General features: G+C 32.5%; 3 protein-coding genes across 6 annotated transcripts in view; 1 reads left to right on the top strand and 2 right to left on the bottom strand.

Moving 5' to 3' along the window:
• The window catches only part of LOC121123737 (uncharacterized), a 44,257-nt gene that overhangs the window by 16,012 nt on the left and 3,750 nt on the right, over positions 1-24,495 (top strand). The window contains exons 1-5 of one of the 3 annotated variants that reach the window (XM_071890717.1): positions 14,650-14,776; positions 14,877-15,034; positions 17,886-18,066; positions 18,490-19,380; positions 19,514-21,388. In XM_071890717.1, coding sequence (XP_071746818.1) covers positions 17,929-18,066; positions 18,490-19,380; positions 19,514-21,133 — 2,649 coding nt within the window. In that variant the 5' untranslated portion in view covers positions 14,650-14,776; positions 14,877-15,034; positions 17,886-17,928 and the 3' untranslated portion in view covers positions 21,134-21,388. Of the gene's footprint in view, positions 1-12,544; positions 12,693-14,649; positions 14,777-14,876; positions 15,035-17,534; positions 17,651-17,885; positions 18,067-18,489; positions 19,381-19,513; positions 21,512-24,495 lie in introns of those variants that run through there. The other 2 variants (XM_071890718.1, XM_040718865.2) reach the window with 2 other exon arrangements.
• On the bottom strand, positions 15,113-18,582 carry LOC121123736 (kelch-like protein 2). Of its 2 annotated transcripts, none has more exons than XM_071890719.1 (3): positions 18,480-18,582; positions 15,691-17,262; positions 15,113-15,635 (listed from the first exon to the last, which is right to left on the bottom strand). In XM_071890719.1, exons 1-3 carry the CDS (start codon positions 18,483-18,485, stop codon positions 15,291-15,293), a joined length of 1,923 nt encoding a protein of 640 aa, XP_071746820.1. In that variant the 5' UTR covers positions 18,486-18,582; the 3' UTR covers positions 15,113-15,290. The 2 variants fall into 2 exon arrangements, with proteins under 2 accessions (XP_071746820.1, XP_040574797.1); XM_040718863.2 differs by lacking the exon at positions 18,480-18,582 and adding an exon at positions 17,811-17,947.
• On the bottom strand, positions 21,343-23,812 carry Smn (survival motor neuron). Its single transcript, XM_040718868.2, has 2 exons — positions 23,306-23,812; positions 21,343-21,965 (listed from the first exon to the last, which is right to left on the bottom strand). Exons 1-2 carry the CDS (start codon positions 23,664-23,666, stop codon positions 21,580-21,582), a joined length of 747 nt encoding a protein of 248 aa, XP_040574802.1. The 5' UTR covers positions 23,667-23,812; the 3' UTR covers positions 21,343-21,579.

Consider the following 24,495-nt stretch of genomic DNA (forward strand, 5'->3'; position numbering starts at 1 on the left):
AACGGCAAACGCAGTTTCCTAACAGCTACATATATAATAGGGACGAACTCTATTTCATTGACTTTTTTTAGAATAACACCTCTGAAAATAAACCAATCCAAGCCACTATAACTTATATATCCTTCTTATTGCCACGCATCATAGAAAAGGACATTATGTTACTGCAACCTGTCCATTGAAATCTGAGCACTTACTTATTCAATAATTAAGGAGGTTTGAGGGATTGAAATTAATTTATATTTCGATATATTAAAGCACAAACAATTAGTTATAAAAAAACTGATCTCTTTAGCTTATGTACAAGTGGAAAAAATGACACTTGAAGGTGAACGTGAATGTCCACTCATGCATCCAAGCACCATCTACACCGTCAGCATGTCTAAAAGGTTAAAGAGGAAGAAGGGCTCTGTTGAAAAGGCCAAACTGGACCCAGAGGGGTTAATGAAAACAGCCGAGGTCAATGCCCTCTAGTACCTGAGGGTCCATGTAAGAGAACTCTGAATTTCACAACAGACTGTCCAGAGAGCTATAAAAAATGTGGAAGGTAAGAGCCTACTGAGGGTGGAGAGGCTACTTTGAACACCAGCAATGACAGAACCCCATCTCCTCCGTTGCAAGACTATTTTGCAGTAGTTTTTTGTGTTCTTTTGAACTCTTGGCTACCCTACAGGCCTGATGCTAACCCCCTCATCTTTTAGGTTTAGGAGAGATATATTTTTATTCGATTGTAAGTTTTATGTGCTTTTTTTGTTTTTGTTGTTTTTTGACATGGTATATAGGGGTAGTTGCATCCCAGGGTATTACTGAATATCCCTTTCATATAGCTGCCGTTCATTGCAGCAGACTGATTATAATTTACTACAGCCTTACGATACCGAACTGCCAATAGAAATCCCTTTGTCATCTCTATATATTTCTTACTCTATGCTAAATCCCGAATGAAACATCCTTCAAATGAAGCATTTGACATTCTTTTACAATAATAATCGAATGAATAAAAAATATTTGTTAATTTGAATAATGACACAAATTATCACGTGCTTCCTTTTCCCAAGTTGTTCTACAATAACTTAAAGATTTGCTGAGATCTCGCTAATTTTTTAAACATACTTTATTTTTAATGAAAGTGAGTGTGCATTTTTAAGGAAAAATAATTTCATTAATATATTTAATTGGTAGAGTTGTACAAAAATATGATATTGGACGAGTGTGATACTTTTTGTAGTTGCAACTAAAGATAGGACGTACCCATGTGTGTGTTTGAATGTTTGGACGTACATTTTGAGTATATTTCAGGTACCCAAGCTTTCGTATCCAGATCCAGGCTTGTTTTTTTGGAATTTTGTGGGGAAAAAATGGAAAAATTAAATTTCGAATATATAATTTTTTGGAAAAACTTTCAAAAACTAAATATTAAAAAAAAAAATTCAAAAGTCGATATTTATTCAGAGAAAATTAATTTTTTTGTATAGAAAATTTGTTAAATGAAATTCCAAATATTAAATTGTTATCGAAAAAAAAATCAAATTTCATAGCTATTCACAAAAAAATAATTTTTTAGGAAACAAATTCAAACATTAATTTTTTTTTTTTTGCTCAGCTGCTTAATTTGCCCGAATTACCTTTTTTTAAAGAAAATAAATCTTTAAAAAAAAATTACCCTTATTTTACGTAAAAAGTTTTCATCCTCACCCAAAAAAAATCTGATAAATTGTTGAGAAACCCCTAGATAGTTGTCTCAAATTTTAGGAGCATTTTACCCAAGTTTCATAACTCAATAAAATAGAGAACTGATTAAGGTTAAAATCAATAAATAACCCAATCTTATTTTTATTAGAATATATTTATTCGTTATTAATTGAGTAATTGCTATAATAACAATGGACACGTTGTTACCTTTATTGTATCACTCAACCTTTCCTCTGAGAAGAAACAGAAAAAGCCCGAAAATCAGTGGATCAGTGGACCCAACTATAAATATAACTATTTTAAAACGTGGATAATCCCTCGGATTTTATTTTTATCCTTAAAAATTCAAGTGCCCGAAGCCAAATCGGGTCTCCGACCTTTTCAGAAAATACAAATTAATTTATACCTTTCTTGGGTACTTCGGATCTGGGTCTATTTATCTCTAGTTGCAACTTGAAGAGTGCTTTTTATCTTTTCCAAAGCTCTAGTTATAATCTTAAAGATGTCCTTTTAAGATACGGAATGTCGAGATTTGTGTTTCTTTTCTTCATCTATTAGCTGCTCGCAGCATTTAATTAAACCTTCAGACAGTTCAGCTGCTTTACTCTACAACCTTCTTCAAATTATTCATCATTATCACTAATTCTTATAGGAGTAAGCAAATGCCACGTTTGCCTGTCTTAAATTTTAAATATTAAAAAAGTTGTAGCCGTCTATTTTTTACGGGTTCGTTCAGGTAAATCCGGTCCACATTTAATTACATCTTAATCAATAACAGAAGATAGTAGAAGTCTGGAATTTTATTTTAATGTTCTAATATTACAAAAGACAAAATTCCTTCAATGTGTCCACTATCTTCGCCAATCATTTGCTCGATACGAGGCCTAAAGGATTTCTTGACCACGTCTGCAGTGGAGACTTTGCCCCAGTACTCAGGGGCGTCCGCAGGTGGGGGCTGGAGGGGCTACAGTTCCTCCAGCCCCCACCCCCAAAAAAAAAAGGAGAAATTTAAAAAAATTACTTTTATGGAAAAATAAAATTAGACCCCCCCAAATCAATTTAAGGATTTGTTTTCTAAAAAGGGGCATTAAGAAAAATATAAATTTATAAAATATAAAATTCATTTTTCCTATATATGTATATATATAAAAAAGGTAATTAAAGTAAAAAAAAAAGTTCAAGGACTCTGTTCTTTAAAAAAAAGGTTAGTCGAGGAAAAATAAATTTTTTTGGATTTATTTAAAAAAAGAAAATCATTCGTTATGGAACCCCCCTGAAAAAAAAAAAAAATCCTACCAAAGTATTTGATGATGGAGGCCTTTAAGGAGTCGATGTCTTTGTGTTTGTGTGTGGGGGGGGAGGATTTAAAGTGACAGGTGAAGGGATGTCAAAATGACACCTTCTCTTCTTTCACCAAGTTTTGGGTCTTGCAGGCCCTGTCAGAGAGAACTAAGTCTTGTGGAAACAGGAACTCGAGACCATTGCCCTCAGCTTTGATTGAAGGTATCACTTGGTGAAACAGGAGTTCACAGTACCTATTGGCATTCACCCTCTCTTTTGGTTCATGACACTTCCGTTGCTCCCAATGACCCCAAGGGTCATAATGCTGTTGTTGTTTTTTTAGAAAATACATTAAGTCTTAAGTTTTAATTATCTTGACAACCTCATGGAGCTTATAACATTATACTACAGCGTCACTGTTGGAAATCACTGGCCTAGAACATCAAAAACCCTACCCGGAATCCCCTACTCTTCATATTCACATAACAATAACAAAAATAATCATGCTGACATATTATGGTTTCTATTAAGATGATGTCATCTTTAGATGATGTGAGATAAGCGTAGGTAGATCAGTGCTTAAGCCCTTTGACAAAGGGTTTAATTGTTCCTTGTCACCAGAGCGGAAACTAACTTCCTTCCGTAATAAATAAATATGTGTATATTGTGTGTGTAGGAATTGAGGGGGGGGGCCTTAGTTTTTAAATTTTTCTGAAATTTTTTTTAGATCAAAGCAATGTTTGGACAAATAATTTGGGAAATATTTGACTTTTATATTTAAGTAGCGCCACGAAGAAAATTCTTTCCTAAAATAAATAAAGTCATCAATAAAATGTTTTAAAGAAATGATAGTCTCGGACAAATATTGGGTGCAAAATTTGTTCCGTCCTTTTCTATACCTATGGGCAGAGTTGAAAGAAATGTGAAATTTGAAGATCCCACTATTTTTGTAAATACTAGCTGAAGCCTTCATCACAATTCTTTTATTTTTGAAGAGATAACTTATAAGTAGTCATGTATATCGTGTTTATTTTGTAGCTGGTCCGTTTTTTGTTTTGTTTTTGGAATTTGTCATCTGAGGAATGCATTTTCTTTTCCTTAGCCCTTGTCAATATTATTTAAATTCATTGTAGTGAACATTCCTTCCTGCTACATTTAATTTTATTCCTTACCTGATTGAACATTCGTGTGTGCTCTTAAAAAAAGTAGAAATACCTTGAGGATTTGTTACGGTCCTAGTTGGACTCAGAGTAGAATTGAGGATTTTTATTTCTTCTCCCCTTCCTCCTTTGTCATAAACGTCATAAAAACTAAGCAGATCTCCTCCAAAATATATTATTGAAATTGTAAAAGTTACCATGTTCATTTTGGATTTTATTTTTAAAATCCACAAAATACACACCACGATTTTCATCACATCTTAAAAGTATAAAGTAATCACGAGTGTGTAAAAGACGAAAAGTAAGACTGAAGATTTGTTGCAGAACTATAAGTGGCAGTCTTTGTTGGAGTTGGAGTAGAATTGAGAATCGATATAGCTGTAAATCCTGCCTATATTATTGCAAGATCAGGGGTGTCTGCAGAATTATATTTCTTGGAGAGGGGGGGGGAGCTATTTTGGATTTTTTTGAAAAAAATCCAAAAATAAAATATTTTAGAAAGAAATTTCAAATATATTAAACTTTTTTTTTTTTAATTTCAAAAAATCCATGGCTGTTCAAAAATAATTAAAAAATCAATTTCAAACATAAATTTTTTTTTTAAAACTATTCAAAAATCTACAGTTATTGTCAAAAAATTAATTTTTTTTCAAAAAAATTTCAAAAATCTACAGTTGTTCACAAAAAACATATTTTTTAAATCAAAATTCAAAAATCTACAGTTATTGCCAAAAAAATTAATTTTTTGAAAAAAAAAACTCAAAAATCCACAGATAGTGCCATAAAAGTAAATTTTTTTGGAAAAAATTTCAAAAGTCTACAGTTATTCACAAAAAATTTAATTTTTTGGGAAAAAATTCAAAAATCCAAAAAATTTGAAAGAATAAATGTTAAATATAAAATTTTTTTGAGAAAAATTTAAAAAATCTATAGTTATTTACAAAAATATAATTTTTTGGTACAAAAAATTGAAAAGTAAACTTTTTTGGATTTTTTTTTAACTTCAAATATTAAATTTTTCGGAAAAAAAAATAATTCTAGAATGAGACTTTCTAGGAAGAAGCAGAAAAACCTTAATTTGGGGTTGGGACTTATGCCCCCTCCAGCCCACCCCCTGGGGACGCCCCTATAATGAAACGGATAAAAATATTGACAAATAAGATGTTATTTATTCGTCAGAAGAGAACTTTTAAATAAGTATAAAATGACTAGTATTACCCAGCCTGTTCCACGGACGCATGGGGCGGGGACGCATTTGGACATAAAAAGATGGTAGTCAAATATTTTAATAAATTCAAATAAATAATGGCATTCATAACTTATGTTTGTTCATTTTAATCGAATGTTAGAGTACCTAATTTATTCCAGAACAATAATTAAAAAGACCCAAGAACCAAAAAAAAAAAAAATTGGTAGCCTCCTGGGTTTGATTAAAAAAAAAAGATTATGTTCGTAAGAATTACTCTTAAACAGGTATTGTGTACGGCAACACTTCCATAGTTACGCATGCTTGTAAGATAACCCAACAAATTGAAAAGGTACCAAATAATCAGTCAAAATAAACAATCAACAGATAGCTACATAACAATCCTCTCAGTATGTAGCTAAACCAAATTTATGATTCATAATTTTTTTGTTCATGTTTTTTTTAAATGCTTATTATATTATCCTTTGTAAATTAAACCCTGTTCAAGCCCATGTCAATAAACTAACCTACTCCTAACTTGTCTAAAGTAAAGATCGCTAAATACATGCAAACAACTATGTACATAACAACTTTAAAATAGCTTTACTTCCAAATAAATTAGTATCCTCCGTAATATCCAATGCTTCATTAGAATGATCATAGTGTTTATTTGAATTGCAACAATAAGTTTATATTTGAATCGCAGCTATCCAAGACGAATTAACTGGTTAATGCAATCTCCCCTTCATATTGCTACCTGAAAAATTATTAAACGGATAGAATTCTCATAAATGTTCATCCAAGACGATTAACTGTCTAATACAATTTACCCTTCACTTCTTATTTTTTAATAGAGACAGAAGAAAACAAAAACTGTTGCTAGGCAGCAAAAACGGAGGAGGAAGATAAATATGTTTCTTTTGTATATATATAAGATAAATGATGCATGTTATATCGGGAGTTATACGTTTGCTTAGCCTCGAACATTATCAACACCGTTATGTTCAATATTGCCGATTTCATCATCGATACCTATGTATACTTATTTACATATAGTGATGTAAATCGTGAGTATTTTTTGGCTGGCCCATTTTTGTTTTTTTTTGTTTTTTTTTGGATTGGTAATCTGAAGAATGAATTTTCTTTTCCTCCTCAGTTGTCATCACTATTAAAATCCTGAGTAGTGAACTTCCTTTCCTAAATAGATGCAATTATATTTAAAACCTGTTTGAACGTTCGTATGCGCTCATAAAAGAGGGAGATTAACCCTGAGGATGTGTACCAAAGTTATTCTTTGTAAGTCATTGATAGAGTCAGAGTAGAATCGGGGATCAATATCAGAGTAATTCTTGCCCATGTCCTTGTTTATTCCCTTCTCCCACTCTTCCCTTGTCACAGCTGATTTTAGCTGATCTCCTCCAAAACATTTCTCAAATTGTCAGGATTACCAACTTTATTTTCGGTTTATTTTATTTTAACATACCGGACTGTCATAATATGAATCTCTGCCTAGGCCCAGACATCACTATTATTATTATTTGTATAGATAGATTAACAATATACTTATAGCATGACGTGTAATTATATAATTAACTAAGTAGTTAGTATTTTTGATAATATAGGGATTCTATTTCAATGGACAACAATCAATTATTTTTGATTTTGTTGTTAGAAATTGAGAATTTGATTTATTATTCTAAGTAACGAACTGGATCTTCTTCACGCTGATTTTTATTTATAATAATGAATCATTTTCTCTATATAACACCTCTGAAATTAGAAAAACTGCGTTTTCGGATCCTTCCACTCTAGAAATAAAACAAAATAAATCAATCTGGAACAAAAATAAATAGATATTTATTTATATTTACTTCAAAAATATAGACACAGTAATATATCATAGAATATTTTAGGTTGGTAATAGGATTTATATTTAAATTTACGGGAAGTTTTAAGATACCCACGAAGTTTGCCTATAGTTTAGAGCATTTATTAGATTAAAGAGACCTACATTTGCACCGATATATCCCTTTTAACAATAAAATCTGGGTTTTTTTTTGTTCGTTTATTGTGGCGGTCAATTTTGGCTATTATTTCTTTCGTCACTTCATTGAGCATGTTTTTCCTTTTTTATTATTATTATTCCGTTATGACTAGTGGGCCATTCAAATATGAAAACATTGAATTTTAGACTTCAACAAAATATAATTTATGAATTAACTATAGAGTTCCATCAAAATTAATATACCAGGCCGAGAAAAAGTACTGAGACCTGCCTCTAAGTAGTCATTAAAATACTCCTAATTGATAAAGATGATGTTGTACATAGAAAATATTGTTTTATAATATTTCTTTATTATAACAATACACTTTAACTATGAATCTACCACCAGTAGCCTCAATGACAGCTTCCAACCGCCTCCGGAACCCCTTGCACTAATTGGCAACGTATTCCTTTTTCATGATTCTCCACTGCTGGACAGAGGTCCTCAGGACATCAATATTCGGGTGGCGGACGTTGCAGGCCTTATTCTCAATTACCACCAAATGGAGTAATACAGTGGATTAAGATCTGGTGTCTGAAGGGGCCAAAGGTTCTTGGACCAGAAGGTCATAATGCTACCCATGTACTCTTGTGCAGTAGTAGCAATATAGGCCAGAGCCCTGTCCTGCTGAAATACTTATATGGTCTTTGTTGACTTCTTCATGGTCTTGGTGATCTATGGAACCACATTTTTCTTCAACTCCATCAAGTAGTCGGGCACAGGTAACTGGTATCCAATAGGAAACCAAATTGGAGGCATTTTTTCTCCGTTTGATGCAACAACACCCAACATCATCACGGATGTTTGGTCTTGGTGACTCTCCTGATGCTGTTGTCAGCGTCGCAAAAGCATAAAACCAGATAATTTTCCTTGTTTTTAGACTGAATCAGCGGTAAAGATATTTTCATCAGAGAAAAAAATGACCCGGTTTTTGTTGTGCTTCATATCATTCAAGAGTTGTTTACATAACTGAGGACGGAGTTATTTTTGAAGTTGGGACAGGAGTGGCCTCTCAATTCTACTAAGCAACCTTCCTCCAGCCCTTCAGATGGCCTTGCCCACAGTAAACCGATGCGCCTTCTTCTTATTGGTGTACTCTAACATCTACATCGTTGGGTTGACCTTAAAGGCATCCATAATGTCTTCAGGCTTCCCTTTAGTGGGTCTTCCACTCTTGGGTTTGTCACTTAAGTTATCCCCACCAGCCAAACGATTTCTGACCCGACAGAACATATTTTCTGACGTTTAACGCCTTCATGATGTCCAAGGTTGTCCAACCGGCACAGATTAAATTGCCTATTATGGCTCTTATTGCCCCCATCGCAACATATACATAATTTGTGTTGACAACATGTACATCAATCAAAGGCTTCAATCAAAAGTTATTCAAAAATAAGCGGAACTTTAAGATTTAATCAACAACACCTATTCAAAACTTCATTTTTAGAAGGTCTCATTACTTTTTCTACACACGGCGTATGTGCGTCTCAGCTCCCTAAATTATTAATGTACCTTCCCTTAGTGGCAATTATGGCTTCCAGACGGGGGTGGAAGGCCTGGCACCCACTGTCATTTATTTTAATAAACTATCGACATTTGTAGAGAAAATTCCGAGGACCGACAGTTAAGGACACTGGTCCCAAGGATTTATTGTCCTAAAGACCTATCTTTGGAACCGGTCCTAAGATGGGACTGGACTAAGACCGACATAACATTAATAGTATGCCATCGTACTTTGTAAATGCACTTCATTGAGCATGAAGTATATGAAGGCCGTCGACATTTATTGATTCCAAAGTAGAATAAAGTATTTAATTTGTTTGTTAATGCTCCTGTTCCATCATCGTATGTAATAGTAGGATGATAAAAATAAAACCGAATATTTCAATGTGGATATAAATTAAAATATGGTTTTGTAAATGTATTTCCAGGAAATAAGGAGATTACAAAAAAATATATTATTTGTAAAATGAAGACCAATTTTTTTATTGCTATAAATGGATCATATTTCGAATACATATGTTTTATTCATGAGGTCTATGTTTTATAATTAAAAAGTGGTAAACTAGGACCATTATTTATTGACGATAATTATCTACAGAATATTAAGAGAATATCAGGAAAAAAAAGTATGTTTTAACTGATACTTAGTCTTGCTCAAATTTGCTGAAATACTTATTTTTAAGAAAGCCTATTAAAAGAGAGTTTCCACGTTTATCGAAAAAAAAAATACAACAGAGAAACGTTACCATAATCGGTGATTGTTAACCGAGTCATCCCAACGATAGCATGACGTTACTTCGTTAACAGCTACTCAGCAAAGTTTCAGGCATTTGGGGCGTGCAGTTCTTATCTAACAGTCGTTTGTCAACAATAGTCTAGTAGTACTTAAGATATAAATAACAGTTGGTATGATTGACCTATTTGACTAACTACAAGATGATTTTGGGCCTCTTTTTTTTTGTGTTTTTTTGGGAAGAAAGGCTGACTAATACAATAAGGTTAACTAGATAGTAATATGATTAATTAATTGTTGGGAACTGGGTTGTGAGCAGAACACAAAATTTACTACTTTTCAGCTGACCGCACGTTCAATCCACGCTGAACGCTAAAAATTGGATTGTAGCCATCCGTTCCACTAATCCTTATGGTTTTTACTCTTTCAATTGAAATTACTTACACGATCAAGGTTTCCACTAAAAAAAATAGTGTCCTTAAAGGATACCTTCAGAACTTTTTTTGAACTGTTCTCTAAAATTAACGGTTGCCAAGAATCTAACACTTAAATCCAGACTTCTGCTTTTTTACAGTACAGCTCTTATTCAACAAGTTTTGTATGCAATCGGAAAAAAACACGGGATTTGTGTTGACGTATGGCCAAACCCATATTTTTCTAATCCAAAAAATTGGTGAAAATCTAAAAAAATACATTAGACATGGGGTGGGGTCCTACTTTAACTTTTGTTATTGTGAGTGGGACGGGTTGTCAAAAATACTAACCTCTGCCACGTCGTTACTTTTATTGTATCACGTATCCTTTCATCCGAAAAGAACAGAAAAAATACTCCAAATCTGTTGGGTCTTAGCAAATTCTTCCTAATTATGGAACTATTGTTCATGACTGTTTAAAGTTTAAAAAGAGTTAATTATAAATCAAGCTTTGAATGTTCAGAACACTGATAAGGAGAAAAAAAGCAAAACATCGACAGCTGACAACAAAATACAATCTATATTTCTGTGTTAGCGAGATAATATTAATAGGCAATATATATGTCTCAACGAATTACTCCTCAGATACCTGATTATCAGATATAATTTAATTTAATAGGAATGGAGTAGACATCGAATAGTTATAAATTTTGAGTAGTATATGAATGTTTTTAAGTGATATGAATAGAGTCATTAAAATTTTAAATATCAGATTTTGAGTCATTAAAATTTTATTTTTTGTGAATAGGTAAGAACTTTTGAATTTAAAAAAAAAATATATTTAAAATTTAATTTTCGAAATTTTTCCCCAAAAAAATAATTTTTTTAATTTTTTGGGAATAAATATTGACTTTTGAAAAAAAAATTCAATTTTTTTTTTTTTTTTTTTTTTTGTGAATAGCTGTAGATTTTTGCAAAAAAAAAATGGTAATTATATATAATCCTGCGGACGCCTCTGAGAATTTATAATCTCCTTTTTTAAAAAGCAGAAGTTAATTCATTTTAATTTCTTAATGTCCCAGGCAACGCAGGGGAAATCTACTCATCTACTTATAAAAAATGGTGCGAACCAACTTGCAGAGAGAATAATTCTTAAGATTTTACGTTCTTTACTCTTTGTTTCATATCAAGCAGAATAATTTTTAATTTATTATTGTCCCGGGCAATGCCGCACACAACTACTCTAGTATATATTAAATTTTTGTTTTAGTGAGATTTGCCGTGATTAATACACATAAAGGACTCTAGGCAAAGAGTGGACACTAGCTTTTTTATCCACTCTCAACCTCGAATATCAAAAGGGAGAGTAACCATTTTAAAAAACATATGGCAGATGATAGCCTTCCGTTTTTTTCTTGTTGTCAACTGTTAATTATTATCTAGAGAATAGTTATTAATTATTATGCTACATTGAATAGATAGTCTTATCAAATTGTGTACTATCAGTGACAAAGTATGAAATAACACAAAAAAACGAAGGCCTTGATTGATATAATTTATTATAAAAAATACTATGTATACCTTTTTTGAGTTCATAATACGTAGAGTCAGCTGATTTAAATCATACATAAGTAAATAAAAAATTGTATAAAGTGCTTAAAAGACGAAAAGTAATATGTTTTATATACCATGAAAATACAAAAGAAAATTGACAATGAAAGTAAATAAAGGGCAAGAATTTTTTTTGCATGATAGAGTTGGTAATCCGCCTTAAAGGTGAATGAACAATCCTTGCCGTTTGCAATATCAAGATGTCCTGACAAAAATAAGAATAACTAAACAGAGGACATGCGGCAAGCAGTAAAATATGTAATTTAGTGTTGGGGTTTGATCTAAAAATCCTAGATCGGTTTGAGACCGTTATGATGTTTAGAAGACGAAGAAGTTCGTTCTGAATCGCTCTTGCAAAAATATCAGTCTCATTTAAAACTCGGTCTAGACTGATTCTATAAAGGAATTGTTGATGACGTGTGTTTCCTTATAAAGAATTGCATCAATCATATTGATAAAGCTCGTAGTAAATTATGAATGGGAAGAAAATAGTTCTCTAGATATGGACCGAAATAAATCGGTTAATCGGTTGGTCAATTGAAATCTGAACACTTACTCTAATTCAATAGTTAATTAAGGTTGAGTTATTAAAATTAATTCATATTTCGATATATTGAAAGATAACCAATTAGTTACAGAAAAAAAGCTTATTATTAGTTTGTAAACAAAGCAACAGAGAGTGGCGCCATTTTGCGGCAAAATAATACAACTATAAAATATAAAATAAAAGTATATGTTACTATCATAGAGAGCCGAATAAATTTTGATTTAATTGAAAATTAAGAAGGAATTCCCTTTTTAATTTATTTATGTTGAGTGCCCAAGCTATATACTGTCACACAACCTTGCGGATAATATATATTTGTAGTTATGTATTGTACTCCTTACATCATGTGCTAACAACATCTTAATTACACTTACAGGCTTTATTTGTATCAACACAACAAAATGTCAAAATTGCCAAACAACCAATGAATCCCTACAAAAATGTATCAAAATGGCTGAACCTCTGATTAAGGACTCACAAAACGTATTTCCATCCACTGAAGCGGAAATAAGCCATGTTTGCAAGTAAGTTAATCACTCCCTACGAACTATTAGGACTGGAAATCATATTTTAAACGACAACAACTTATGTATCATTATTTTTGCAACTAAATTCTCATTATATTTATAAAAGTAACATACATTAAATTATGCTTTACTATGTAATGAACAATACAAGAATTACTCATATGTCGATCCTCAATTCCACTCGGAGTCCAATAAGGACTTACAATTATATCACCGCAACAAATCCTCAGGGTTATCTCTGTCTTTTATGAGCGGACACAAATGTTCAATCCGGATTTGTATACATCAATGAGAGCTTGTTTGTAGTAGAGAAGGACGTTCACTTCTCAGGAATTAAATAATAATGACAACAGCTGTGGAAAATAAAGTTTTTCCCAATTAAAAACAAAAACACAAGGGGTGATCTAAAAAATGTCACCGATCAGCATAACTGGGTATAAGTGTAAGTCTCTGTTGGACTTAGAATAGAATTGATAACCGGCATCGGAGTAATTCTTGTCTATGTCTTTGCTGTACAACTATTTTCAGCTGATCTATTAAAACGTCCTACAGTTAAGCTATTCTCCTCCCAAACGTTCTAAATTTTTATATAACGGCAAGTCATACTTTATACAAATTTATTCATAATTAGCAGGGGCGTCTATAAGATTATATTCTGTGGAGGGAGCTTGGTTTTAGGATTTGTTTTGAAAAAATAATCCAAAAATAAAAAAATTTTGGAAAAAAAATTAAAAAATTAAATTTTTCTGAAATATAAATTGAAAAATTAAATTTTCTGTAAAAATTTCAATGATCCAGAGCTATTCACATAAAATTAAATTTTTTAGCAAATAATTTCAAAAATTCATAGTCATTGTCAAAAATTAAATTTTTTAGGAAATAATTTCAAAAATTCATAGCCATTGTCAAAAATTAAATTTTTTGACAAAAAAAAATTCAGAGCTTTTCAGAAAAAACTGACTATTTTTTGGAAAAAAAATTCTAAAATTAAATTTCAAATATTTATTTTTGAAAAATAATTTCAAATATTTATTTTTGAAAAATAATTTCAAATATTTATTTTTGAAAAATAATTTCAAATATTAAATTTTTCGGAGAAAAATTGAAAAAAATCATAGCTAATCAGACAATTAAATTTTTTGGAAAAAAAATTTCATATCTAAAATTTTTTTGATTTTTTTTTCAAATATTACATTTTCTAGTAAGAATAAAAATTCCTTAATTGGGGGGGTATAGCCCCTCCAGCCCTCCCCCTGCGGACACCCCTCACTAAGGATGTCAAAATTGTCTCAATCCTCACGAGGGTAAATCAAAAAGAAATGTTGGAAATTTTCATATACCTAGATATGACATAATCCCTTGTGAAAGTCTTACCACTCAATCAATTTTTTTAAGAACATTCTGAATAGGATGACATTTTTTGATTTCCAAAAAAAATCCATAAAAAAAATAATCTTAGTTTTATTTAAGAAAATATTTATGTTTTTTTTAATCTTTTACGGGACATTTATTTGAGTCAATCAACACCTCCCGAACAAATCGTCAAATAAGAACATAATATCTGGTCAAAAAGGAATATCCCAGCCCTACCGTATAACGAAAAAGTTGTTTGTATTTGTACTTTTTATAATTCATAAATTATCCATACTTAACATTTTACAACTTTTCTCATTGTTAATTAATTAACCCCATATCATAAAAATCGCAATACAAAGTACCAGGCTTCCTTTCACAAAATATTAATGAATTAAAATATTTGTTTATTGAAATATTCGATATTATTTGTTCAGTTATTAGTGTTGTGCCAGTCCTTATTTATTCGCTCAAGTCCATTTCAGTCTTAGTACCAGATCTATCAGTCCTTGGGATCGATCCTTTTGACTGTCATTTGTACGTGTCAGTAGTAGAAATGATAAAAAAATAAGAAATAAAGTGGAGTGACGTCATCAATGACCAAAAAATTTATAAGTTTAATTTTAGGACTGAATTGGACCGGACCGAGATTGAAGTGAACAGGACTGCAGTCCTCTATCCTAAACAAGAACTGACACTAAACAATCAGTGATTAAAGGCTGGAAAAGGCGTGTAAAATTGTCTTAAAAGAAACGGATAATTCAATTTATTGAAAGATTAAATTAGTCCAATAAAAAATCATAGTTCTAACTGATATTATTTTTTTAGCAATCTCTTTCCTCGAACATGGTCCGATTTCATAGCCTGTGTCAAGAAATACACCGACAATTGTTTGAATAATGAAGAAAAAACGGATTTCAATCGTGCTGTTGGAGACTCGATTAATGTTGTTCATAGAATGTGTACCAACGAGGATTATAAAAAAGGTAATTTGGATATTCGGCAACTTATTTTGACGTACATAATAATTATTATTTGAATTATTGATTAATTAATTATTATTATTATTAGTTGAATTTAGTGTTTCGGTTTTAATATCAAATATTGAGATTTAATAAATACTAATATTACATTGACAGATTTTAATAAATATTTTAACTAATGCATTATAATTAGCAAATAAGTACGCAGTAAATATATAAATTAATCTTCTTTACAAATAAACGTATATCCAAAGATAAACTAAAATAAATTATGAGATCTCATTGTTTGAACAACATCAAGTCCAATGCCTGATAATATTATTTGCATATTACGATTTGATCCACTTTCGGTGAGTCTGCGTTCATCCGCTCTTCCAGCAATATCCCAGTCCCAGGGTTTATCAATTAATGTCCCCCCATATGCTGCATTGGCAAAATATTTTATTCTTGAGGTTAATACTGTCCATTCTTTGGTATGAGGATCAAAACTTTCAATAAGACCTTGAGAATTCCCTTCTCCACCAAATACATATAATTTTCCTCGATATGGCACTAAAACAGGATTATTTCGAGAGTATTTCATGTTTGTTAGTTTGGTCCACTCCTAATAAAAAATAATATTTTAAATAATTTTTCATTCCAATGAAATATAATCTTACTTTAGTGATAGGATCAAAACAATGTGCGGAATAACAAGGATCCAACGTTTGTAAACATCCACCCACTGTATAAATTTTGTCATCCAATACTGCAACTCCCATTTTCATTCGTATGGGATTTCCAACGGCTCTATCATCCCAACTGACAGGAACTTCATCCCACTTATTGTTTTCGATATTTAATTTCTCTATTGTTTTAACAATTCTTTGACCGTCCCAGCCTCCAAGTACCCATAGTTCTCCCTTAAGTTCAACTGCTCCATGTGATACTCTACGTTTGAGCATATTGGGACCCATTTTCCACTCTGAAGAACTATATATCTCAACACTATTAACAGGAGTGGCGTCAATACTGCATCCCCCCAAAACATACACTTTTCCATGGGTTATAACTGATTGGTGTCGTTTGCGTGGAATGTTTAATGAAGAATGTCTGCTCCACTCTCGTTCGTCCAATTTGAGAGAGTAAACTTCATAGTCGAGTCTTAGTTCATGATGCGCTCCTACAATAGGTGCCATTGGAGGATTTACGCCCAAACTATTTTCAGGTTCTAGATTAAATTCGCCCCCTATCGATAGAATGGTATTTTCAAAAAATACAAAAGATGAACCCTCTCTATACTTCATAGGAGGTGATGGGCCGGGAAGTGACATCCAATTTGTCTGTTTGAAGTCATACAGAACTGGTTGTGTATATAGCCAAGGTGAATTATTTCCACATTGGAGAAAAAGTAGTTTATTGGAACCACGATAAGTCGTTGTTTTACATACCGATGTCTTAAAATGATCGTATAACCCTGATGCATTTTTAATGAATGCATGTTCAAGGATTTTGTTTTGTACAAAAGAGGGTGGAAGAAGTGGAATTCGCAAACAAAGCTTGACAAGGTCCTCCAAATATTTTGTTTTCCTTTCTGTTTCATTGAAGCATATCCACTTTAGTATTGCATTCCAAATGGTTTCTTCGCTTTTTACAATAATATCATCTGAGGATAACAGACTCTTAACATCTCCAAATGATGCCTCAGAGAACTCCTCACTCGTCCAAACACTTTCAAATCGTTCCAAAATAAAATTTTCTGCTCTCTTTTCCAAATCATTCCTACTAAACGCGGATGCTAGTGAACGAATGGCAAGACAATTTGATTGATCCAGCATTTTTGATAATACCTCCGAAGCTGCCTCAATGACTACTGGTAAAAGAAGTAAATTGCCTCCAGCCAGAATGTCTTGTGCATTTTCTTCGTTCACAGTGATTTTGGCAGTATACATAAATTCAATTAAAAGTCCAAGTGTATCTGAGTTAAAATCAGTTAAACTAACTTCTTTGACAGTACCACTTCCTTCTTGAAATTCAGGACGAAACATCCGATCAAAGTAAGGAGAACATGCACACAAAACAACTTTGTGAGCAGGAAATCGAGCCTCCCCAGCAAGAAGTTCAATGTCAATAAAACGTTTTTCACGTCTCATTATATCTAAATGCTGAAATGCCTTCGTAGGATGAGGAGAAAGGATCGTTTTTGTGACATGACTTGTCGTCATGGTGGACGACGCCATTGAGCTGTAAATCTAAAAGGAAACAAGAATATAATCATTATAATATAATTAATATTATTACTAATTAGATGTTCCAATTGTATTTCAAGTTTAAGGTGGAATGATACAAGACATTATTAATAGGGGGAAAACACAGTTAAAATAGCACATGCAAAATATTCAGTCTCTTAAAGTGATATAACCTAACCTTAGGACAAATTAAAGCATATTGAAGACCTCTAATATGCAATATCTTCTTTAAAAACAAGCAAAAATGTGGTTTATAAATTTATAACCTTGACTTTCTTTCACGCATAAAAAGATAAAATTAAGCATAGTCCAAGAAAATATATACATTTAATTTTCTCTAGGAACTCATTAAGAATTTTTATAGTCATATGGTCAGGATTTCTTTCTTCAGGTAATGATTATACATATTATCAGGATGTAAATACAAATTAAAGTATCTTTAATTTTTTTAAAACACTTTACACTTGCGTAATAATCACCCTTAATTAAGAACCATATGGACATAGACAAAATCACTTTTTTATATGTTAAAAAGAAGAAATATAACTCACCACACGGCCTCCTTCCCCCTCAATTTAAGAAAGAAAATATATTTTCTAAAAAAAAATAATTATGAATAATTTCAGTTTGTGATGACAGTGATAAGTAGAAGGATCTAAAAGAAAAGATATGGTTATTTCAAGTGTTTATCAACTTTTACTATTTTCCCTGATTGTTCAAACCCAAGGAAACGATAATTGCGTGCACAATTATGCATGCGTGGCTGAAGCTGGGAATTTAATTCGATCCTACCCGGATGGAATAGAGGTCTTGTTATTTTAAAGAGATGTATTAAGTAGTAAATTATACATTTTAGTAATTTTAGATGATAGATGAATTAATCATGTCAATCTCAAAAAATGTGAAAAATTAAATTTTTTTAGAAAAAAATTTCAAATATTAAATTTCAAAAAAAAAAAAATCAAAAGTCCACAACTATTCAAAAAAATTTCATCAAACCTTATCCTTTCCCAAAAAATTTCAAAAATCTACAGCTGTTTACAAATATTAATTAAAAAAAATTTAAAATGTTAAACTTTTGGAATTTTTTTTCGAACATCCACAGCTGGTCAGAGGAAATTAATTTTTTGGAAAACAATATCAAATATTAAATGTTCTATGAAAAAGCAAATACGCTCTTGATCTCTTTAAAATGGCAATACTTTTATAATTACACTCACTAACATCAAGACTGTGGATGTGTGCCGTATGCTTTGCCAAAAGCAAGATGGATGTGAACATTTTACATGGTACGATGAGAACGGCGCCTTTCCCCAATCATGTTTTTTATATTCTTATTGCAACCGTAAGGACAACAATACTTGTAGAGACTGTCATTACTCTGGTCCCAAATATTGTAGACGTAGCTTTCAACCATGTACACCCATTGGGGGCGACTTTGGTGGTACATGGTTCTGTTTCCCACAAATTGAATCAATGGACGAGCCAGTTCCTCATGGAACGAGGTGCATTTTTAAATGCCCTGCACATATGGCCTTTCATACATGTGAAGAAGGGAAATGGAGTGAAATCCCGGGTGAAAATCAAAGGTGCATGTGTCCATCCTTGAATCAAGCACTTGGAAAATCAGATGGAGATATAATTTGTTGGCCACCACAAAGAGATTATACATCTCGTGTTCCAGCAGGTACATATTGTCTTCATACTTGTCATGGTCATCCTAAGCATGAAATGCGCTGTCGACATGCTGCATGGACTTTAAGGCCTCAACAATTGGCTTGTGAAAATAAAATTCCTCCAAAATCCATGGGTCAAGGATTTAAAGAAATGATTGAAAATCCGGAATCAAGTGATTTAGATATGGAGGAAGTCTTGTCCAAGGGGCTTTCAAGCTTGATAAAAAGTAATGAGGATGAGGAAGACTTGAACACTTATATCAATGGCGAGACTTTGACCATGACGAAGGTGCATCATAGTAAAATCAGCAATGACACTTCATTAATAAATTATAAGTACAAATTTTTACCAGGACCACCAAAGGATGAAATAATAATAGATGAAAGATACAAATACAAATTGAGAAATGGACCCGAAGATGGGGACAAAAAATCTACGTTGAAGGTCTTGTGCAACCCATTTTTTTAAAGGATATTATTTATTCCGTAAATTGAAAAATTAAATTTATAATAACTGCACATTTTTAAAGCTTTCTCTCAAACAAACATGAATTGCACAAGACCCTTTTTTTTATCAGGAGCTTCCTCGAAGACCAAATCCGCAATCTCTCTTGACATATCAGCAATACTTATTGCGTCAAGATCGAGACGAATATGATAAAGAATATAGGAAAAAGCACATTACAGTCCAAACTACAGAAAGTCCTTATGTTTCGACAAAAAACCCACACCATTCGCTTAAGTTGCCTTACAATTCAAAGCCTCTGCCACAACCATATAAAAAGGATGATCATATATTTTCCGATTCCAAATCCGCCTATCTCCCCGAAGTTTCAAAGTATGAGAAAAAAAATACAAAAAACGCATCCCCATTGACACCTTTTGTGAGAGCTTCAAAAGAAAAACCAGACTTTTCGGCTCTTTACAGAGAAAATAAAAGAGAAATACCGAAAAGAGAATTGTTCGTCAATAAGTTATTAAAAAAGATGAGCAAGCTTGACACTACTACAGATGAAGTGGAGAATAAGTTGGAACTCCAGTTACTTCAGGCATTACTACCAACGGAGAATAGATATCGTTCCTGTAAAAGAGCTCCCAAAAATGTCAAACATGGACATATTGCTTGCAGACATAATAGAAAGTTTAGTTCTGGAAGTACGTGTATCCTAAAGTGCTTCCCGGGTTATGTCCCTGAAAAAAACTCAAAAACAAAATGCGAGGATGGAATTTGGTTAAATGAAGAATGGTTGAATTGTGTTAAATCTATAGCAATGCTCATCGGAGGTTGGAATCCAGAGTCTGGATTATTAAAAAACGTAGAGATTTATTCACCTCAACAGCACCCTTGTTCAAATATTAATGTTGCGCCACTTCCTGCACCAAGAAAGGGCTTAGTAGCAAATTGGATTGATGGATCCGTTATTGCTTGCGGAGGATATAATCAAACAGCTGTTTTAAATGTTTGTTGGAAATTCGTACCTGAATTAAATGATTGGAAAGAAATCAGATCGACAGAGATAGAGCGACACTTTGCAACATCCGTGATTTCGGGAGGTGATTTTTATGTACTCGGTGGTAGAGATGGTAAGGAAGAGCCGGTCGCTTTAGGAGCTGTAGAAAGGTTAAAAAGCGAAGAAAGGACGTGGGAATTAATCCCAGAAATGAAACTTTCAATCGAAAGAGCATATCATTGCAGTATTCCATTGAGCCATAATAGTATTGTTTTAACAGGAGGCTATTCTTGGAATTCTATATTGAATGATGTTGAATTATTTAACACGTCGGAAATGGAGCGTGGATGGACTAAGTTGAAAGGAATGAACACTCCTCGATATTTACATTCTTGTGGTGTAGTTCCGAACTCAGAGGACGATCATAATAACAACCCACAAATCATAGTCGCAGGAGGTTACTCCTCTGAGTACTTATCATCATCAGAAATATATGACTTTAACACAGGGGAGTGGAGAGACACAGGACCAATGATGGAGCCTCGGCAAGGAGCGCATATGTTAGTTTTGAACGGAAGGCCCACAGTCATTGGTGGATTTCACTCTACCGATCGATATCCAGATGTAGTTGAACAATATGACCTAAAATCGGGTCGATGGGTCCCTGTATCACAAAGAATTAAAACACGAAGGCGTTATTTTGCAGCAGTGGAAATCCCAGAGAATCTTTTCTCTCCGCATTGCTGAAATTATATTAAAGTGATTGAACTCATTTAATTAATTAACCACATAATATGAACTAACTACACTATACATATTAACATGCAATTGTATCCTCTCTTTCATTCTCATTTGCTTGTAAAATAAACTAGGCCAATAAATTGACTTTAACTATGAATTAATTTACTATTACAGAAACCCAAAAGTTTGAAATAACTCAATGATGATTCATATAATTTACTCGTATAATAATAGTTTTATCTTTACTTCATTTAATCTAGATTACATGACACACGCACATTGTATTAGAGACCGAGCCACGAGTCAGGAACATTGCGGACGTTATTATCAAAACTTGTTGGAGAAAATTTCTTCAGCCACTTCGACACCTTCAGAAATTTGTTGGTAAGTTGTTGTTAATCAGTTTATTTACTCCTTTTTTAGCTAAGGGAAGGAAAACTGAATAGGAACGTTCAGGATGATTTTTGAAGAGCGTCAAGGTATCCTGCGTGATATCCCGCCTGATACCACGATATTAACAAAGAGTTTAAAGCAACGTTTTCTGGTTTATTCTTAGTAAAACTTAAAGGAGGAGGTGGGGGAGGGATTTGAGAGGGATTTAAGTTCATACTCTTACTAAACTTTTCTTTGAGTGCTACTTCAGTTTGAAGATGTCGCGCGTTTTCCCCATTAGAAGGTTGAAGCTCGGTGAGGCTATTATTACTCTGAACATTGTCATATCCGATAAAACGAACCGTTGCTGATTGAGAGTCCATATGAGTAATAATTGCTTCATAAGGACGTTGATCCTCCTTATAAATCGATATACAATGATCTCCCACATTCCAAGAGGACTCACCTAAGGAATTGATAATAGTATAAATTAAGGGTTGTTCATAATTAATTATACAATTCAACAACAAAAAAATATATCTTTTTAATTTTATATTTAATTCCGGAAGAACTTGACGAGCAGATCAAAATAATCAATATCCCACATAAAAATTACTGTACTATTTGCAAAGGTTTGTGCTTATATTTTGGTGACCAAAATATTCGGCCCAAGAATTTTTGCCCTGGGAACTTTGATCCTCATATATGTACATTATAGCATAAATGTATCTTCGCGCTTATTTTTCGGGCATAAAATGGGGTTTCCTTCACTTGACGTCCGTTCATATTTTTGTTTTTTTTCCTTGAGATGAGGGTATTTTAATTCAATTTGGATGCATAGTATTCATATTAACAGAATATTGTTTCTTAATATTATTAATTCGAACCGTTTTTTACCAGTTTTAACTCGGTTTGGTTTGGTTTGTCAGTTTTTTCTATAATGAGATATGAACGGGATGTTCCTGTGGTGCAACACAAGTTTCCCCTTTATTCTTATTAACCCTATGGAACTTCCACAAATTGCACTTAAAGTAGGCAAAATGGATCATCGCAATAAAAGAATAAGAAATTGATAGATTATATTTGAAATGTCAATATAAGCATCTTAAATCAAATAAAGGTTCTACTATATATATCTAAACTTCATGGGTATCTACACTCATACCACAAATTTGAATACAAAGCTTAAAATTTACTCAAATGGTGCGTCAACATAAAATAAATCCTGAACACAAATCAAGAAAAAGAGAACAACCAAATTTATTTTTTTACTTCATTCATATGGATTGTACAAGTTGCATCCTAAAAATGAGATGAAGAATTTACAGCACATGGGATGAGGATAATGGAATAATTGAATCATCCATGGATGATCATCGATATGGTATCATTTTTGACTATTTTAATACAAATCAAGCCAAACTTTCATAGACATATTTGAGTCAGTTATAGGCTTACTATTGACATTTGTGGGATAAGTATAGATACCTAAGAATTTTAGTTATAGTTTAGAACCTTTATTTGATTTAAGAGACTCTATTTGAGTCCTGATATCCCCTTACAAATATAATTCATCAATTCCTCATTCTTATATTGAGATGATTAATTTTGAATATTTCAAGAGTGCAATTTGCAGCGTATCCAAAGGGTTAATTAGCTAAATTTGTTGATAGCAATTGAGGATAAGTATTCGTGGAAGAATACAAATGTCTCATGTCTCAATTTTGAGTAAAATCCTTCTATCTTGTTTTTGTACTGATGAACCATATATATTATATAGAGTTGTGCGTATATACAATTAATTACCCTCATAGTTTTGTAGAGAAGACGATTCCTCGTCCCCCTCAGCCTCCAAGAGTTGAAAATCCCTTTGATCTTGTCCCAAGCTCAGCTTCAATTCTTTTATTTTGACTTTCTCTATATTATTGTAGCCAATGTAGCGAACAGTCGCCGTTCCCTTCCCATGATCCAGACATTGAATCACTGCTTCATACTCCACTCCCTCAAAGTCACAACGAACGTTCTCCCCGAGTCTCCAATCCCTCTTAACCACATCTCCTTTCTTGGTTGCTCTATCATAGGCAGCAATGAGGAGAGAATCATCCCATAAATTATCTTCGCAATCCCCATCCCCTTTCGTGAAGATCACTCGGGAGTCTTCAGCCATTGTATATGATATTTAATAATTTAATTATAAATGATAATGCCAAAAGAATTGTTTATATTATTCTTCCGATGAATTTATCAGCAAATTTGACAGCATTTTATATCCGTAGCCAGGAAGAAACACTTGAGCTAGGTTCTATTTTGTTATGTATGACGTCACAAACACTACAAAGAGAGAGTGGGGAAGTCCGTTATTATTAGGGGAGACTGAGGTAGGTTGTACATGGAGAGAGCACTGAAATGAATATGACCCGCACTCTTTTCTTGCACTTGACGGGAGTGTAAAAGAAATGTATCAAATATATAAAATAAATGCTGTAAATTGAAACTTTAAGAGCTCAAATCTTACCCATTTTAATTTTTTTTCCTCATAGAAAGGTTAAATATATATGTATGATATATTTTTAATTTAACTCAATTTTATAATAAATGCAGTATATTATCAGAGATGTATGAAATATGTCCTAGAAAGGAGGAGTGACAAATTGAACAAGGTTATTTTTATTTTCTAAATTTGACATCTTTATTATTTATAATTTTATTTATTTATAAATGTAAGTCCTTCTTAGACCCGGAATAGAATTGAGGATCGACATCGGAGTAATTCCAGCCTCCAAGTAGAATTTGTTTCTTTCTCTCACAGCTGCTTGCAGCTGATCTAATACAGCATCATGACAGCTAAGCTGCTCTCCTCCCAAATATTCTTCAAATTGTCAGGATTACCACGTTCCTTTTCAGATTTTTTCTAATTCTACATACCACCAGGTTTTTTTTTTTTTTAAAAGAAAGTATTTTGATCAAATCTTTGGAAATTTTTCAAAAAAACAAGC

Source organism: Lepeophtheirus salmonis, chromosome 8 (assembly GCF_016086655.4).
Source record: "Lepeophtheirus salmonis chromosome 8, UVic_Lsal_1.4, whole genome shotgun sequence".
NCBI classification, from domain to species: domain Eukaryota; kingdom Metazoa; phylum Arthropoda; class Copepoda; order Siphonostomatoida; family Caligidae; genus Lepeophtheirus; species Lepeophtheirus salmonis.